Source organism: Aplidium turbinatum, chromosome 3 (genome assembly GCF_918807975.1).
Source record: "Aplidium turbinatum chromosome 3, kaAplTurb1.1, whole genome shotgun sequence".
Taxonomy (NCBI): domain Eukaryota; kingdom Metazoa; phylum Chordata; class Ascidiacea; order Aplousobranchia; family Polyclinidae; genus Aplidium; species Aplidium turbinatum.
In genome coordinates this window covers 18,118,976-18,138,990 of record NC_137474.1, presented here as the reverse complement: position 1 = coordinate 18,138,990, position 20,015 = coordinate 18,118,976, and the positions used below count along the sequence as shown (strand labels likewise).

Here is a 20,015-nt window from a genome sequence, read left to right as displayed (position 1 = left end):
CCCCGCCGCTGGGTGTCGTCTTCAGCTCATTTTGGATCACTAACTTCTCAGATTTGCCGGTAGTGGATCATGGCCAAAATTATTTGGCCATCCCTGGATGGTAAGGGTTAGCGGAAACCGCGGAAAAATGTTTGCTAGGGACAGTGGAATAACGAGACGACTCGCTTTATTGATTTTTTTAGCGATATGGACAGCTGGAGGGTCACTGCAAAATTTGAAAATTGGCAGAACTGCAAAAAGTTTTGTTTGCTTTTACGCAAATCCATTTTTAACAAATGAAATGCTATATTTTGCCTCGAGGTTTAGGATGCTAGAACATCGACAAAACCTTGCTACAGCAGTGTGAGGTTAACTACTGCTACCACTGTAGCGTGAAATCTATTGCTGCATTATTATGACTAGTATAGCATTACATAAGCATGATATCACACATTTTCATACATTTATTTTGGCAATACACACTTTGTACACTCGTAGACAGGTCACATGCGCTGCACCTGGGTATGCGACATATGGCGGTAGACCTCAAGCTGTAGTTGCACCAAATTTTGTAACAACACTGTGACCCTCCAGTTGTCCACCTACTTTTTGAGTGAGCAATCCCCTACCATCCCTAATGTTTGCGGAAACTGTGTTGAGCGAGGGTTAGGGTTAGCGGAAACTGCTATCAGCGACTTCGGCTTTGTGCTAACTTTCTCTCAATTCTTTCAGGGAGAAAATTTTAAAATGTTTGCGGAAACTGCGATCAGCGACTTCCGCTTTTTTTAATTTTTTCTCTCGATCTTTTCAGGGTACAAACTGAGGGTACGAACTATTCAGGGTACGAACTAGGTTGCATCCATGTAAATCAGTATTACCATCACAGGGTTACCTCTAAAAGTTGTTCAATCAGAACCATATTTCACACTGTGCCATTTTGAGGCAATTGGCACAGATTGATGGGGTGGCCCATTGAGATTTGCTATATTTTTACATACAGTTCAGGGCCACCCTACTGTAGTTTTGTACATAGTTAAACATATTTTTAGATATACTATACTGCTTAATGCTAAGCAGGATTGATTAAATCTTTTAAATAGTAAAATTTTGGATAAAAACGTTTTCTAACCGGACTATCATCATTAAACTGGAAATGTGTAAGGAAAATTTCTAAAAAGTGCTTCCATTTTCAATTGAAAGCTTTTTAGGGAGATATACAAAAAAAAAACGTCACAGTATTTTAGTATGTGATTCTCCTCATTGAGAGCTTTCAGTAGATGTATTACCCAAAGTCATAGCAGGTGTACAGTGTACACGTTGAGATATGAGCATTTAAAATCAGCATTATGCATGAGTGATTTCCTGCAGCCCCTTGGGGAATTCCCGAAAAATGGGGTATATTCTTGAGTTTTTGTTTTTCTTATGTTTTGCACTAAACAGCAAGGATCTAGTACAATGTAATATTACAAGAAATATGTCTTGTATGGCTTTCAAAATACTAAGTATATGCCTTCAAAATTAAGCAACCTTTTTTTCTTGATTGTTCCGCTTCATTGAACACAACAAGTACCACTTTTCTATGACCCATAACTTTGCGACATATTATCTGTTTTTTATAATATTTAGTTCATATGAATCGGATGCAACCTTAATTCGTACCATGAACAATTCGTACCGTCAGTTCGTACCTTGAAAAGGTCAGTTTCCGCAAGCATTTTAAAATTTTCCGCAAACAAACAAAAACTTTTAGGATCATTACCGGAAATTTTAAAATGTTTGCGGAAACTCCGATCAACCCTAACCCTTTTAAAATATTTGCAGAAACTGCGATCAGCGACTTCAGCAAACTCTTAGGATCATTGTCGGAAATTTTAAAATCTTAAATATATCAGCTAAAGTTATGTGGCTGAAAAAGCTATAGCCTAAATATATGTTGTTTTTTGTTTTGTTTTTTTGTAACATTTTATTTTTTTTTATTTTCCCTTTATATCTTAAATTTTTCTCAAGGTGTTGCGACTGTGGCAAATTTCTTTCAACTCAATAACTTACTTCGGTCACAAGCACGTTTTAACGTTCGCGTTTTGTAGCTTCTACCTTTTTCTCAACCTTTGCTATGTTGACGTGTATTGTTTTTGATATGATGGTCAGAAATAAAAACAACTGAACTGAACTGTTTGCGGAAACTGCGGAAAAACGGAAACTGCGATCAGCGACTTCGGCTTTGTTCTATTTTTTTTCTCTCGATCTTTTCAGTTTTTTTGTTTGCGGAAACACCTTAACCCTAAACCTTAACCCTTTTAAAATGTTTGCGGAAACTCCGATCAACCCTAACCCTTTTAAAATGTTTGCGGAAACTGCGATCTTTGACTTCGGCAAACTCTTAGGATCATTACCGGAAATTTTAAAATGTTTGCGGAAAAACGGAAACTGCGATCAGCGATGTTCTATTTTTTTTCTTTTCATCTTTTCGGTTTGTTTGTGGATACTGATTCTCCGATACCCTAATCCTAACCCTTTTAAAATGTTTGCGGAAACTGCGATCGGCGACTTCGGCTTTTTTTAATTTTTTTTATCGATCTTTTCAAGGTACGAACTGACGGTACGAATTAAGTTGCACTCGTCAAACTGACCTTCTGTACCGAACTTTGGGTCTGGGCCATTCTCACCATTTGGCATTCGAGTCTTGTGTGCTTTTAGTTTCCCAGGGATATGTCATTCTGCCAGTGTTGTAAAGGCTTCTACCTTATAAGATAGGTAGATAGATTTCTTTAAACGGTTTGAAACTGCAGTTTATTAAATCTGTTTGAAAGTTTTTTTAGGGGATCGAGTGTGCCGCAAGCTACTGTAAAACCCTGAAAGAAATAAAGAATCTTTCATAGACCTTTTAAAGAGTTTGCAAGCACTCAGAACTGTGTAAAATGTCATCTTCCACTGCTTTAGGAAAAGAGCAAGAATACGGAAAAAAGTTGGATAAGTGTATCACTGATTTGGGTATTAAATTAGGTGAGTTGTGTGAAGTGGTTTTGTCTACAGTACTTTTATGTGTTGTAATGTGTGAATAGTATGTTCTTTAATGATTACGGTAAACTGTAGCATTGAAAAAGATGCTATCAGATTATGTTTGGATAAGTTGGTGACTACCAGAGGTGGGGATCCGCTACTTTAAAAGTAGCACGCTACCTGCTACTCGAACTAAAGTAGACCGTTCAACTGGGGCTAAAATAGCACTAGCACATGCTATCGTTACTTTTTCCACTACTTTTGTTTTAAACTCACAGAGTAAGCACTTTGTGAAGTCAAAATAACCTTGAAAACAAATGCTATCATTCATTAATACTGTTATTTCAACATTTCTATAAAATTCAAGATTCAAGAGCAGTGGTTCCCAGCATTTTTTATCCTGTGGAGTGTGGACCCTTTTAGTCAATATTCAAATCTAAATGTTCCCCCTACTAGTACTAGCTACTTAATATTCTTTGCATGTGGTTGCTGGCTATCCCAAACAGGCTCTAATTACGATGTATTGTATAATGCGTAATATCTGTGACATCTCAGATGCTTTGCAATGTTTGCATACTCTTTACTTTACCTATTGATAATCTTAACTTTTGAATGAGAAATATGAAGTCACAAAGGTTTAATTAGTGTATGAAAACATGTTAATTTAAAAGTGATTAGAACACGCTCTAGTCTGGGCCAACTCACAGGGCTTAAAAATCCTAAAACCAAATTCCCCCCTGCAAATTGTAAAATTACCACGTAGTGGGGAATCCCCCCCAGTTGGGAACCACTGATCTAAGTGAGAATTATTATTAGCCTACCTATGTTGTAAAAACATGAGTATTTCAAAATGTGAGTCACTGAGTCCTGCAAGCTTTAGCTTCAGTACGTCTTTTTTCAATGAAGAGAAGTGTCTCCACTGCAGCTCAGGAAGGAATGATGCATGATGTTATACTTAAGGCAGTGGCTATTTGACCGGCGCCGGTCTTTGAATCTGAAACACTATTTGACCGTCATTACGTCATTATACCATCACTTTTTTTCTTTTTCTCTTTCCAAGCAAAAGACGAGAAGCGCGCTGTATATAACTTCTAAATCCGACTATTTGGTTCAACTCGTCACGTGGCGAGTGCGATACGTCGCCGCCTCCTATTCTAGAGGGACTGAGTTCGATACCACGCGCAAGCATTTTTTTTTTTTTTTAACTAAATTTTCACCCGAAGTGCATTTTTGTAGTCAATTTTTAATTTGAGTTGCATTACATTTACATACCATTAATCATTTTATTTTTCGTCATTAACGCGTCAGGGACGAAAAAGATACTAACTACAAAAATCGATATGGACCTCCCAGCACGATAATGAACGGGAAAAAGTGGCAAAACCTTGAAGGTTTAAAACGTGCCTGAATGAAAAATTATGTAGTAGGCTATAGTTAGCACGGCCACAAACGGAAAATTACCCAGAGAAATTCTCAAGTTCCAGCAAATTAAAAAAACTCTAACTTTATTACTCACATTTGAAAAGACATAAAAAATTGGGCTGTAGACAACTCAAATTAAAAATTGACTACAAAAATGCACTTCGTGTCAAAATTTAGTTAAAAAAAAATAGATAAAAAAGAAGAACGCTTCCGGGTAGTATCGAACTCAGTCCCTCTAGAATAGGAGGCGGCGACGTATCGCACTCGCCACGTAACGAGTTGAATAAAATAGTCGGATTTAGAGCTTATATACGTGCTCTCGTCTTTTGCTTTGAAAGAGAAAAAGAAAAAAAGTGCCTTGTATAGTGACGTCATAACCGGTCAAATAGTGTTTCAGATTCAAAGACCGGCGCCGGTCAAATAGCCACTGCCTATACTTAATGAACAACCGTTTAGTCGTTTATCGGTACTGGGAAAGGTTAAGGACTTGCTTCAATCATGATATACAAAGGCACGGTGGCATGCAACATGTGTAGGCTATAATGCTAAGAAGACTTAAAACTATGTGTCGTAAATGTGTTAACTGCCAGTAGCAAGAATGCGCTCAACTTATGGGGTCTGCTACTAATCGGCGAGTTCGATTCGACGACTCTGATTCGGCTAGTCCGATTCGGCGAGTTCCCTATTCGGCGAAAGCCTTTTTCGGCGAGAGAGCCTTTTTCGGCAAGTTTTTGATATTTTTGAAAGGAAATTATCGGGTACCGTAGCCTAATTATATTTGCCGTTTTTACATCGTTTTAACATTGCTAAACGTTGAAATCGTGCAGAAAGGAATAAAAATAAAATGTTTGAACTATTAAATTAAAATTCGTTATGTCAGTTCAGTTGAGTTGTTTTTATTTCTGACCATCATATGAAAAACAATACACGTCAACATAGCAAAGGTAGAAGCGATAAAACGCGAACGTTAAAACGTGCTTGATATTGTCAGTTCAGTTGTTTAATGTTTATCTTTCTGATCATGATATCAAAAACAATACACGTCAACATAACAAAGGTGTAGAAAAAGATAGAAGCGACAAAATGTGAACGTTAAAACGTGCTTGTGACCGAAGTAAGTTATTGAGTTGAAAGAAATTTGGCACGGTCGCAACACCTTCAGAAAAATTTAAGATATGAAGGAAAATTAAAAAAAGAAAATGTTACAAAAAAAAAATCATGTTCATGTCTATAAGTTAGTACTTTTGAATAGTTAAAATGATTACTTTGGATCAACAAATGTGTGGCCTACAGCTTGGATTGAAAGGAAATTATCGGGTAGCCTAGTTATTCCTACTAGCAAAAAATTGTTCCAATAACCCATTTAGCCTAACAGTTAATTTTTATATTGTAGTAACAGAATGAAAAGGCTAACCAAATGTGTGACTAGGGATGGGCAAAATAGAAGAATAAGCTATTCTAGAATTATTCTAGAATAATTTTTCGAATTTCAAATATATACCTATTCTAGAATAATTTATTTTAATTTCAGAAAATGTCAAAAAGCTTTGTTTTTATTCTGGTTTTATTAAAGATACATAATGGAAAAGTGGCAACCAAACGAAAAAACAGCAGTAACTGCCTAGGAGAGCAAGTCTCAGTTGCAGTGAAGAATGTTTAACGCTTTTAATTGCTCGCCAGTCGGCCGCAATCGCAGTTTTGATGCTGTTAATCCAGCATTCGAGAAGGATCTTTCTGAGGATGCAGGAGTGACTAAATACTTCCTCGCAAGATCAAACAACAGCGGGAACTTTTCTTTATTTTTGTTCCACCATTCAATTGCATCTCTGTTTGGCACTTTTGCCTTAAGGTGCGATCGGTTTTCTTCAGCAGCTAAAAGCTGTTCGTTGTCATCTTTACTTGATACTGAAGTATTTGTCGCTTCAACACCGGAGCTCAATAGATCACCCATTTCATTGGATTGCTGCATTGTTGTGGAACTTATGACACTAGGTGTAGCGGTAGCCTCACCCAGAGTTGAATTGTGTTCCATGTTTAGTATTAGCCTACGATGCAAATCCACAGCACAACGGTCTTCCGACGTCTACAAACCGCACTGGTAAAAAGAGCTGACTAGCCGTTTTCGCTAGAGCGAATAGCTATCGCTGAGCCGAACGTAACTGATCGGCAAAAAATCAATCAAAAATTTTGGTAGTCGAAAAAGCAGATATTTTCATTTTGTGAATAAAAAAATAACAGTTAACCTCTCAAGTACATGTAGCTCCACACAGAGTGAAATTTACATGCCTTTTGACTCTTTTTTATTTCTTTAAAAGTATTATTGAATACTTGAATACTTGAATATTGAATATATATTGAATTGAATATATTAAATTGAATATATTGAATTGAATATATATTGAATTGAATATATATTGAATTGAATATATATTGAATACTTTTAAAGAAATAAAAAAGAGTCAAAAGGCATGTAAATTTCACTCTGTGTGGAGCTACATGTACTTGAGAGGTTAACTGTTAATTTTTTATTCACTTGTTGATTCATTCATATCAGTTTGTATCCTCTGGGGATCCTTCTCTTGTATCATGGGCCAATCCTATAGATGTTTGCTGGTACACCCCTTCATTTTCTTTGAATTTTCATTTCGGTTTGGAAAATTCGATTCGAAATGTCATTTCAATTCGAATAATTAGATATTCGGATTGCAACTATTCGAAATTCTATTTTGCCCATCCCTATGTGTGACCTATCGTTTAAACGTTGAAATCGTGTAGAAAAGGGAGCTTTTGCTGACTAGGATACGTTGAAACTGAGAAACATTCACAGAAGCTCTTTGATTTGTGTTCCAGACAATTGTTCAACAAATCAAACGTCATATATAAAAACCGTTATGGTCTACTTAACCTAGCTGGCATCTTACGTCATGGAAATTGCTAGAAAATGTCCAAATATTGCACCATCGGTCGTAAGACCTGATGAAATATTGCATCATTACCTTTGAACACCGGTTTGAATTGCGTGACACTGTCTTTCATTATTGCGTCACAGTTACTGTCTACGTGCATTTGAGATATCGCAAATTATTCTAGTCATTCGTAAAATTGTTTGTTGGAAGTCAGTCACATATTTAACTGTTTGTTTGGTGCTTGCTAGCTGGACAAATTTTCCGTCTTTTATCTAAGTAATCTGTTCTGTAGTGACAAGTTTTAGTGGTGTACGGCGTTGCATCCCATTTTCGACAGCTTTGAGGCTATTTTTACAGAAATACAAATTTGAAAAGACGTTTCGAAGGAGTGTTTCTTTTTCGGTCATTACATACAGACGAACGGATTCGGGAATCTTATGTTACAATTTTCCCACGAAGAGATTATGGTTTACCGCTGTGACCATAAAAAATAAAAGACGAGTTCTTGTCAGTTGGTAGGTCAAGAAGAAATTAAAGCAAAATAATAAAAGAAGATCTTGTTGGTTGGTAGTCTACAGAAGCAAAAGAAAATTAAAGATATTTCTTCTCAGTTGGTACTGAAGAACTTCAAGTTAAAAATTAAAGGCGTTTCTTTGTTGGTTCTGAAGAAAAAAAACAAAAAAAAAACAACATTGACATTCATTTGAAAAAAAAAAATTAAAGACAATCGATCTGTGCTTGAAGATTCAAGTGAACGAATCCAAGCAAGTTTTGTGGACTTTAGGACTTCATATACCCGTACAGCTACGGTATCATATCGTGCATTTAAATTCTTTTTGTATTTTACGGTCTTTGCAGTTAAGTTTTTTTTTAACTTAATTTTGTGTGTTTGTGTAACTTAATTTTTTAATTGTTAAATTTAGCCCCAACATTTAATATGTCTACACTCGGTGGCGACAGGGACTCGACCGGCGTCGACTCGACTGAGTTTAAGCCTGATGGTGTTCTTTGCGGTCGGGCAGGCCATTCTGGGGAGGGACCCAGTAACGATGAGGCTAAGTTAGAAGGGATATCTTAGAAGAATCTTATAATCTTAGAAGGGATATTTTAACTCAAATTGGGGAACTTTCTGTAGCCCTATGTTCTTTGAGTGATAAGCAGGAACTGTTAATTTTTAGATCTAAGTTGTCTACTTTGGAAGAGGATTTACGGCATTTCCATGCTCTTTTGACTAAAATTTTTAACTCTGCAATCTTGGCAGAACTTCGTGATAGGGTAGATCCCGAATTTAACTCGTTAAAAAATAACTTCGAACAAAAAGAAAGTGAGTTCTCAGATATGTTGGATGCTGACATACATCCTGAGGATAGCGCCTCAAATGTAAGCACTAGGATGTCTAAGAGTTCGTCTCGGATAGTTGCACAAATTAACCTACAGCTAAGACAAGAGGAGCTCCAGATACAAGCTGAGGCCGAAGCAAGAGCTGCTGAGGCCATGGCGAGAGCTGAGGCTGCCGCGAGAGCTGAGGCCGCTGCGAGAGCTGAGGCCGAAGCGAGAGCTGCTGAGGCTGCCGCTAGAGCCGAAGCTAGAGCTGCTGAGTTCGCACTCAAAGACGCTCAGTTAAGGTCTGAACAACGTAAAGAGGTAGTTTTAGCTGAATATCGTTCAGAGTTGGGCTCCCGGCGTAGTTCTAAGAAGGGCTCTTCTAGCCATTCCAGAAATGAACATCAATCGCAGTTTAATTTACATAACCTTTTCCAGACGCCTGTTCAATCTGTAAGTAGACCAGTGCAATCCACACGTTTTCCAGCTGTTTCAGGACGTCTCGGGGCCGCGGCTAAGGGTCTTCCGAAGGACCTAGAGCCAAGGCCTGCGAATTATAGCCGAACTCCTCCCCCAGAGCGTGCAGGTCACGGGGCCGCCATTAGCAGTAATGCTTTGCCCCTTCACAGTTTTCTGCGCCGCTAGTTTTTGATCGCCCAGCTACACGTAATTTGCGTGATTGTGAGAGGCGTAACGCGTCTCCTGATTTTAACATGTGTGAGGATCGTGATCGGGCTGTGCATGTGACTGAGCCCCCTCAGCCCCTTAAGGGATATAGCTTGTCTTCCTCTTCTCCCGCTAAATCGAGTTCTCAACAACAGGATTGCTTTTTTGAATACCAAAATAGTAGGACGTTTTTCGATAAGGCGGCCTTGATTGGTTACGATGGTAATAATATGCCAGTTATCTTCTTTAAAAATCGTATTACGGCCTTAATGGCAGCTTCGCCCTTTAAGGGAACTCGTTTGACTTTGTTACAAGCAGCTTGTGTTAGAACAGCTGCGCAAACGATTGCTAATTTGGTTTTCGACACTCTTGGCTTGTCAGAGGAAGACAGGATAGAAATGTCGTTAGCTCGCTTGTCCCAGCGTTTTGGGGTTCGTGGAGGTCTTTTCGCCGAACCGGAAATTAGAAAGTATTGCTATGGTAGCAAATTGACTTCGATTTTTTCCAGTGATTTGAAAGAGTTTAAAGATGAATTGTCGCAGTGTTTGCTTTACGCGCAAGCTTATGATCAGCATGACAAATTGGAAGGACGTTTTGTTTTGGATTTGGCTAAGCGACTCCCGTTTGACGCTAAGCAGCGTTATCTTGACTTTTTAGGTGATCAGTATGGTGGTAGGCCTACTGATGAGCCTACTTTTCAGAGTGTGTTTGAATTTGTAGTACAGGAGGAAACGCGCAAGTCGACTGATTTTAGCATTATGCTAATGGGCGATTCTGGTGAGTCGCAGCATTTTAAAAAGTTTGGCAAAGGAAAATTGCCTTCATGTCCGGTTAGGCAGACGTCGGTAAAACCCCATGATAATGTGATTTCAGGTAGTTCGCAGTACTCGACTGCTGTTGGCGCACCGCGCGGTGGTGTGGCCAGACGTAGAGACATACCGGCATGTTTTTATTGTTCGTCACGTGGTCAAGTTGAATATCATTTTTTGTCTAATTGTAAAGAATTTTTGCGCTTGACACCTAACGATCGGAGAGATGTCATTGTGAAAGCTGGCAAATGCTTGAATTGTTTGCGCCAGCATATGGTTAGGGATTGCGTTCATGCAAACAACTGTCGTCAGTGTGGCCCTAACAACGATAGGAAACACTATTTTCTTCTGCATGATTTTTATGTGACGTCACGTGATTCTCTGGATTCGGTCGTTAAAGATGATGCTGGTGCCAGAGTTCCTGTGCGTAATGTTAAGATTGGAAATGTTAAAGCAGCCTTTAACCGCGTTACTGCTGCTCGTGTTTTGAATCCAATGACTGGCAAATCGAAGTTGGTGTATTGTCAGCATGATCCTGGTTCGCAGTTGACTTTTGTTTCGAGTGATTTGGTCTGCGAACTTGACGTTAAACCGTAAGACAATTGACAAAGCGTCGTTTAAAGTGGATACTCTGGCTGGTCAGAAACCTACTTGTGCTGACCTTGTTAAACTCAACATTCAGTCGTTAGAGACGAATGAACTGTTTTGTGATATAACTTCGGTGGTTAACCCAGCTTGGGCTGACGATGTTAAAACTTTACCACATAAGCAGGATTTAAGTAGTTTCCGTCATTTTCATGACGTGAATATGTTTCATTTGAATGATTGTAGTACTGTAGATGTACTGATTGGAAACGACAACGCTTATTTGATGTGTGCTAAAGAAGAGCGTGTTGGTGAGAATCGTAGTGAACCACATGCTTTGCTCACTCCTCTCGGTTGGTTGGCTTGTGGTGGTAAGTCACCCTTAGATGAAAGCGTTGCTAACGTGCAAACGTCTTCAGAGTCGGATGTCATCTCTAGCTTTCAGCGTAAAATTGAGTCTCGTGATATGGAAATAGCAGACCTGAATAAAGTCATTCAGGATTTGACCTTGCAAAATGAAACCTGTGAATTGTCTCGCGATGATATTTTGGCTAGAGAACTTGTTGAACCGAATATTGAGTTGAAAGATGGTCGATTTGAGATACCTGTACCGTTGAAGGAAGATATTGATTTACCTAACAATTTTGTGTTGGCGTCAGATAGAGCTGCTGCTTTAAGGAAGAAGGCTTTAAAACAACCTGAACTTCGTGATTTCCTTACTGACACCATGAAAGATCTTAAAGCTAATGGCTATATTGAGCGTGCTGGTGAAGCAGGAAATGTCAAGGGATTTGAATGGTATTTACCATACTTTGTGACGTCACAATTAAAAAAGCGCATTGTTTACGATGGCAAGTCTGAATTTCGAGGAACTTGCGTTAATGATGTAATGTTTTCGGGTCCTGACTTGTTAAACCCTCTGGCAGATCTCTTGGCTAGATTTCGGCTGAGTAGATTTGGTTTCGTGGCCGATATGACCAAGTACTTTTTTCACATTTTGGACTCTTCAATACGCAAGCCCAATTTTATTGAACTGCTTACGTACACAAGCAGTGCTGTTCGGATCGTGAACGAACGCCCTTTGGTACCTTTGAGTGACGACCCTAGGGATTTTACTGTCATCACCCCTGCCTCACTTTTGACCCCATACTGTGCTGTTGGGCAACCACATGATCGTGACCAATTAAGAAGGGATTATGGGTTCAATTTGTCACTTTCTCAGCAGTTTTGGAGCAAATGGATCGATTTTTACTTGCCAGGTCTTCAGGGCCGGAAAAAATGGTTAAAAATGGCCGAGAATTTGGAGCCTGGTCAACTTGTAGTGGTGGGTTCTCTTCAAGACATTGGTAAACGTGGGAAGTATCAACTTGGGAGGGTGCATGAGGTGGTCCCACAAATTAGGAAAGGGAAGCCTGTGGTTCGTAGAGCTAAAGTTGCCGTCTGCAACTATGATGAGAGTACAGGGAAAGTGAAAGTAGACTACGTGTTGAGGGATATTTCGTGCCTCGCCCCCGTAAAGAACACCTAAGTGTTAGGGTTTGAGCCTGGTTTTGTCTGCGGTGGCCGACACTTGTCTGAGCCCAGAACAGTCGGTTATTATCGCAACCATTGTATATAGCGTCATTTTAGCGTGTACCTATGGTACCAATTTCATGTATCGTCGTGTATTACTCTTATTGTTGTTCATTCTTTGCATGCCCTTTGTATTTACGTATTAACTTAAACGTGAGTGATTCAAACAATTTGTCTATCGTGTGTTTTTATTCATTGGCTCACAATTGTCGTCAATTCTTTTTTAGTTATGCCATGACAGACTGTCATAACTAGGGGCCGCTATGTTCCAGACAATTGTTCAACAAATCAAACGTCATATATAAAAACCGTTATGGTCTACTTAACCTAGTTGGCATCTTACGTCATGGAAATTGCTAGAAAATGTCCAAATATTGCACCATCGGTCGTAAGACCTGATGAAATATTGCATCATTACCTTTGAACACCGGTTTGAATTGCGTGACAATGTCTTTCATTATTGCGTCACAGTTACTGTCTACGTGCATTTGAGATATCGCAAATTATTCTAGTCATTCGTAAAATTGTTTGTTGGAAGTCAGTCACATATTTAACTGTTTGTTTGGTGCTTGCTAGCTGGACAAATTTTCCGTCTTTTATCTAAGTAATCTGTTCTGTAGTGACAAGTTTTAGTGGTGTACGGCGTTGCATCCCATTTTCGACAGCTTTGAGGCTATTTTTACAGAAATACAAATTTGAAAAGACGTTTCGAAGGAGTGTTTCTTTTTCGGTCATTACATACAGACGAACGGATTCGGGAATCTTATGTTACAATTTTCCCACGAAGAGATTATGGTTTACCGCTGTGACCAATTTGTTCCAAGAACCCAGTTAGCCTAACAGTTCGTTTATACATTGTAGTAACGGAATGAAAAGGCTAACCGAATGTGTGGCCTACAGCTTGGATTGAAAGGAAATTATCGGGTACCGTAGCCTAGTTATCCCGACCAGCAGAAATTGCCGTTTTTACATCGTTTTAACGTCGCTAAACGTTGAAATCGTGTAGAAAAGAGAACTTTGCTGACTAGGATACGTTGAAACTGGGAAATATTCAGAAGCCCTTCGATTTGTTCCAAGAACCCATTTAGCATAACAGTTCATTTGTACATTGATTCAACGTCTGAATACATTATCTTAAAAATGCATAATCTTAAAAATGCAACGTATCGAAGGGCTTCTATGAATGTTTCTCTGTTTCAACTAATCCTAGTCAGCAAAGTTCTCTTTTTTACACGATTTCAACGTTTAGCGACGTTAAAACGATAGGCCACACATTTGGTTAGCCTTTTCATTCTGTTACTACAATGTTAAAATGAACTGTAAGGCTAACTGGGTTCTTGGAACAAATTTTTGCTGGTAGGGATAACTAGGCTACGGTACCCGATAATTTCCTTTCAATCTAAGCTGTAGGACTAGGTCACACATTTGTTGGTCCAAACTAATCATTTTAACTATTCAAAAGTACTAACTTATACATATAAATATGATTTTTTTTTTTAACATTCTCTTTTTTTTATTTTCCCTTCATATCTTAAATTTTTCTGAAGGTGTTGCGACCGTGCCAAATTTCTTTCAACTCAATAACTTACTTCGGTCACAAGCACGTTTTAATGTTCGGGTTTTGTCGCTTCTACGTTAAAAACAACTGAACTGACATGACGAATTCAAGCACGTTTTAATGTTCGCGTTTTGTTGCTTCTACCTTTGCTATGTTGATGTGTATTGTTTTTCATATGATAGTCAGAAATAAAAACAACTGAACTGACATGACGAATTTTAATTTAATAGTTCAAACATTTTCTTTTTATTCCTTTCTGCACGATTTCAACGTTTAGCAATGTTAAAACGATGTAAAAACGGCAATTATAATTAGGCTACGGTACCCGATAATTCCTTTTCAAAAATAAAATTTCAAAAACTCGCCGAATAGGGAACTCGCCGAAACGGGCCATTCCGCAACTTATAGGTGTCATTCCAAATTCCTAAAAGCATACGTCGAGTACTTAAAGAATTGCACAAATACTTGAATTCCAAGCTAGCATTTCAAATTTCTAAGAAACGACACAATGTCCCAAAGAAAAATTGCAGGAGGATGAAAGCTGAAAGGCCCCCAGGTTTCACAACAGTAATAAGACATAAAAAACACATAATAAAAACCGCAGGACGCTACAAATTGAATGATTTCTGCATTGATTTTTTCATACATTGTTTCATAAAAAAAAATCTCCAAAAAAACAAGCTATTTTTTTCACTTTAATTTAGCAAGTACTGACTGAAAGAAATGTAGCACCTCTCCGCTACATCATCATCATCCATTTTGCTTCAAAGAAGCCTCGTCTTTATCCTGAAACATCATGGTTGTTCAGTTGTCTGCAGCGAATCCTTCATTTCTCTCTATTGTTGGCATCTTCTATTTTCAGGTTTCTTTTGTTCATGTCATTTTTCATGATTTCATCCCACGTTTTCTTTAGCATTCCTTTTCTTATTTTTCCTGTCACTACCTTATTCCAGACTCCCTTTGTCAAATTGTTCTCATGCATTCATTCAAGGCATTCATTCATCCAACCCATATCAGACGATGATGATGCATTAAGTACGGTACTCTTCAATATTCTGAACATCAGTCAACTCTCTCAAGACATCATTTTTAATTTTATCGAGAAGTGTCTTGCTACACTTCATATGAACCATCCTCATTTCTGTCATTTTCCTAATATCTGCCCTCTTCTTTGCCCAGCATTCACTTCCATAACACATCGCGCTTCTTACACATGCTTTGTATGGCCTTTCTTTCAATCTGCAAGAGAAAGCATTCTGTCACAAAGTGTGCCTGGCAACTTTTTTAACTTTTTCCAACTCGCAGTCCGCACGTATCCTTAACCTTACCGTCTCAGCTCTGCTGGTGCAATTATCTATTTCTAACATATTTTCAAAATAGCAGAACTTTGTAACAACTTCTATCTCATCACATCCCCATGTCACATACCTCTTGTACGTTTCATCAGCTACAATACCCTCACATCTTCTACAATCAAAACGCATCCCACTCATTAACCCTCTATGAATGCCTGAACAGTGAACAATGACATCTCTTGTGCCGGAATGGCCCGTTTCAGCGAGTCCGATTTGGCGAGTTTCCTATTCGGCGAGAGCCTTTTTCGACGAGTGTCCTATTCGGCGAGTTTTTGATATTTTTGAAAGGAAATTATCGGGTCCCGTAGCCTAATTATAATTGCCGTTTTTACATCGTTTTAATGTCGCTAAACGTTGAAATCGTGCAGAAAGGAATAAAAATAAATTGTTTGAACTATTAAATTAAAATTTGTCATGTCAGTTCAGTTGTTTGTATTTCTGACCATCAAATCAAAAACAATACACTTCAACGTAGCAAAGGTAGAAGCAACAAAACGCGAACGTTAAAACGTGCTTGAATTCGTCATGTCAGTTCAGTTGTTTTTATTTCTGACCATGATATCAAAAACAATACACTTCAACATTGCAAAGATGTAGAAAAAGATAGAAGCGACAAAACACGAACGTTAAAACGTGCTTGTGACCGATGTAAATTACTGAGTTGAAAGAAATTTGGCACGGTCGCAACACCTTCAGAAAAGTTTAAGATATGAAGGGAAAATAAAAAAAGAAAATATTACAAAAAAAAATCATGTTTATGTATATAAGTTAGTACTTTTGAATAGTTAAAATGATTACTTTGGATCAACAAATGGGGTCTGCTACTATTCGGTGAGTCCGATTCGGTGAGTCCGATTCGGTGAGTCCGATTCGGTGAGTCTGATTCGGTGAGTTCCTAACCTCTAACCCTAACTCCAAACCCCTAACCCTAAAACGGCAATGATAATTAGGCTACGGTACCCGATAATTTAAAAAAAAATTGAAAAAATCCCCCGTTAAAGGATCGGACTCACCGAATCGGACTCACCGAAACGGGCCATTCCGCAACAAATGTGTGGCCTACACTACAGCTTGGATGGAAAGGAAATTATCGGGTACCGTAGCCTAGTTATCCCAACCAGCAAAAATTTGTTCCAAGAACCCAGTTAGCCTAACAGTTCATTTTTACATTGTATTAGATTACAGGCCCCGAAATTCGTTTTTGCTGACGGCGGACACACTAGTTTTAGCGTCGATCGTCATGCTTAAATCACTCTCTTAGTAGCCTAATTCTTCGCCATTTGAGAACTAGGCTACTATTATAGCTACGGTTTAGAAGACCTTTTAAAATTTCAGCAAAGTCACTCTGAAAGGCTTTCATCATACTTACGACGTGCGCTTGAAGAGTCAAAGCCGCCGTGTAGCTGCGTAAAACGCCGCATAGCTGATTAGCTTCCACCGAACGAGGTCGTGTGGCTTCTTGCATCACAATGCTCTGGGAACGAGTAGGAAAACTTTTACACTACCGCTACTATTTTCTGCTGTGTGAAGTTTCACTACGCTTTTTTCTTTAAGTTTATTTTTGCGTGTCATGTGAGCGAAAGTAAATTTTCCCTGGGCCTTTTCTTTCTTACTGTAATATCAAAACTTAACAAATTTTGCTGCCCTACTAGTATAAATCTAATTTTGTAACCAACCTTGCCGTCAATATTACTCGGAGATCAAAGCCAGACATTGTGACTTAAGACTTGAACGAAGTTGCGCGTGATTAGTGTACCTGTACCGGTACTACTTCCATCGATTCTTAGCGAAGAATTTACCTTTGTTACGCTGATTCAATGTCAGCAAGAAGAAGAATGTCATCAATAGTTGAAGCAACTCAAAATCGAAAGTTTTCCTGCTTGAATGGAAGCTAAGGGATAGAGTAGGCCTATTCACATTTTCTAGATGCGCGGAAAACTATATTCTTGCAACAATTGTTCATGCTATGCAATGACGATTTGTATCGCTAGTTCCTGTGTTATTTCTTGGCGGACAAATATGACCGACCTAGATGGTACTTCCCGCGGACATTGTTTATGTCTATAAGTTAGTACTTTTGAATAGTTAAAATGATTAGTTTGGATCAACAAATGTGTGACCTACAGCTTAGATTGAAAGGAAATTATCGGGTACCGTAGCCTAGCTATCCCGACCAGCAAAAATTTGTTCCAAGAACCCAGTTAGCCTAACAGTTCATTTTTACATTGTAGTAACAGAATAAAAAGGCTAACCAAATGTGTGGCCTATCGTTTTAACGTCGCTAAACGTTGAAATCGTGTAGAAAAGAGAACTTTGCTGACTAGGATACGTTGAAACTGAAAAACATTCACAGAAGCCCTACGATACGTTGCATTTTTAAGATAATGTATTCAGACGTTGAATCAATGTACAAATGAAATGTTATGCTAAATGGGTTCTTGGAACAATTCGAAAGGCTTCTGTGAATGTTTCTCAGCTTCAACGTATCCTAGTCAGCAAAGTTCTCTTTTCTACACGATTTCAACATTTAGCGACGTTAAAACGATGTAAAAACGGCAATTTTTGCTGGTCGGGATAACTGGGCTACGGCACCCGATAATTTCCTTTCAATCCAAGCTGTAGGCGGCCTACAGTAGGCCACACATTTGGTTAGCCTTTTTATTCTGTTACTACAATGTAAAAATGAACTGTTAGGCTAACTGGGTTCTTGGAACAAATCGAAAGGCTTCTGTGAATGTTTCTCAGTTTCAAAGTATCCTAGTCAGCAAATGCTCCCTTTTCTACAAGATTTCAACGTTTAGCGACGTTAACACGATAGGCCACACATTTGGTTAGCCTTTTCATTCTGTTACTACAATGTAAAAATGAACTGTGTTCTTAGAACAAATTTTTGCTGGTCGGGATAACTAGGCTACGGTACCCGATAATTTCCTTTCAATCCAAGCTGTAGGCCACACATTTGTTGATCCAAACTAATCATTTTAACTATTCAAAAGTATTAACTTATAGACATAAACAAAATTTATTTTATTTTTTTTTGTAACATTTTCTTTATTTTATTTTCCCTTCATATCTTAAATTTTTCTGAAGGTGTTGCGACCGTGCCAAATTTCTTTCCATAGGCGCCGACTTTTCAAAAAACCTTCATAACCATAACGCTATTTTACTCAATTAAAATAGTCTTTGATTAAGCTTAGTGTCTTGTTTATATTAACAAATAGGTCGCAAACCGAATTTATTAGAAGCGCTGCTTGAAAGGATTAGTTTTACGCATGCAGTACGCCTAGTCGTAAAAATTTTGATATTGTTAGCTCATAATTGGAACTGTTGGAAAACAAGCCGATTCATTTCCTTTTCGTGCGAGTGAATAACAACGATCAAGACAGTGAAGTTATCGAAATAAAACGCAAAAAATCATGATCTCAAGCAGAGTGAAAACCCGCTATCAGTTTTATTAACCTCGTTTCGCTAATTACTTTCAAAGCGTTGACAACGGCGAAGTGTTTTCTCTTCTGTTTTTTATCGAAAGTCTTTATAGTCTTTTATTGAATACAGTAGGCTATACTCGAGTAAAGGTCGAGATGTTCGCAAGTGATTTTCACCTCAAAAAGACAAGTTCAACTAACACGGGACAAGCTGTTGTCTCCAGCTCGGCAATTTTCAAAATGAACGCACTAAAAATCATTGTCGACGTCAGGCCTCGAAATTCACGGCGGTCATGTCTGCCGTCACAGCATGTGATGTCCGCGGGAAGTACCATCTAGATCAGTCATATTTGTCCGCCGAGAAATAACACAGAAACTAACGATACAAATCGTCATTGCATAATACTAACAATTGTTGCGAGAATATAATTTCCCGCGCATTCTAGCGCGCATCTAGAAACTGTGAATAACTTACTATATCTCTCAATCTCTCACCCAGACAAAAAAATCTATCATTCTTATATTAATTCAATGTAGACGCAGACGTTAAATCAATGCAAAAATGATAGATTTTGATATCTTGGTAGCTTCCATTCAAGCAGGAGAACGTTCGATTTTTACGTTGCTTCAACAATTAATGACATTGAATCAGCTTAATAAAGTAAATTCTTCGCTAAGAATCGATGGGAGTACCGGTACTTCCACAGTAATCAGCGCAACTTTGTTCAAGTTTTACGTCACAATGTCTGGCTTTGATCTCCGAGTAATATTGATAAAGCAAGGTTGGTTACAAAATTAGATTATACGAGTAGGCTATTACAGCAAGATGCAGCAAAATTTGTTAAGCTTTGGTATTACTGTAAGAAAGAAAAGGCCCAGGGAAAATTCGCTTTCGCTCACATGACACGCAAAAATAAACAGACAAAAGCCTAGTGAAACTTTGCACAGCAGAAAATAGTAGCGTTAGTGTAGAAGTTTTTACGACTCGTGCCCAGAGCATTGTGACGCAAGAAGCCACACAACCTCATTCGGTAGAAGTTAATTAGTTATGCGGCGTTTTGAGCAGCTACACGGCGCTTTGACTCTTCAGAGTGACTTCGCTAAAATTTTAAAAAGCCTTCTAAACCGTAGCTATAGTTCTCAAATGACGAAGAATTTTCAAGATAAAGTGATTAAACATGACGATCGACGCAAAAACTGGTGTGTCCGCCGTGAGACTTAATTTGTCCGCTGAAGTAGCTGCTCAGACCGGACACGTTTGTCCGCCGTCAACAAAAACGAATTTCGAGGCCTGCGACGTAGATTACGGAGTGTGAAATCGCGTCGGCCTAAGTAAAACTTTTGAATACGTTTATTTGCAGTGATTCAAACTTAATTTTCAAATTCAATTATTTCTTGTCAATTCTAAACTTTAT

The 20,015-nt window shown here is 38.4% G+C and overlaps 1 protein-coding gene across 1 annotated transcript in view; it reads left to right on the top strand.

Annotated features, from left to right (window-relative positions):
• The first annotated feature begins 2,468 nt into the window (after positions 1 to 2,468).
• Positions 2,469 to 20,015, top strand: part of LOC145767264 (MICOS complex subunit Mic10-like) — a 55,707-nt gene continuing 38,160 nt past the window's right edge. The window contains exon 1 of the mRNA XM_082579055.1: positions 2,469 to 2,982. Within this exon, the coding sequence (XP_082435181.1) occupies positions 2,898 to 2,982 (85 nt within the window). The 5' untranslated portion in view covers positions 2,469 to 2,897. The remainder of the gene's footprint in view (positions 2,983 to 20,015) is intronic.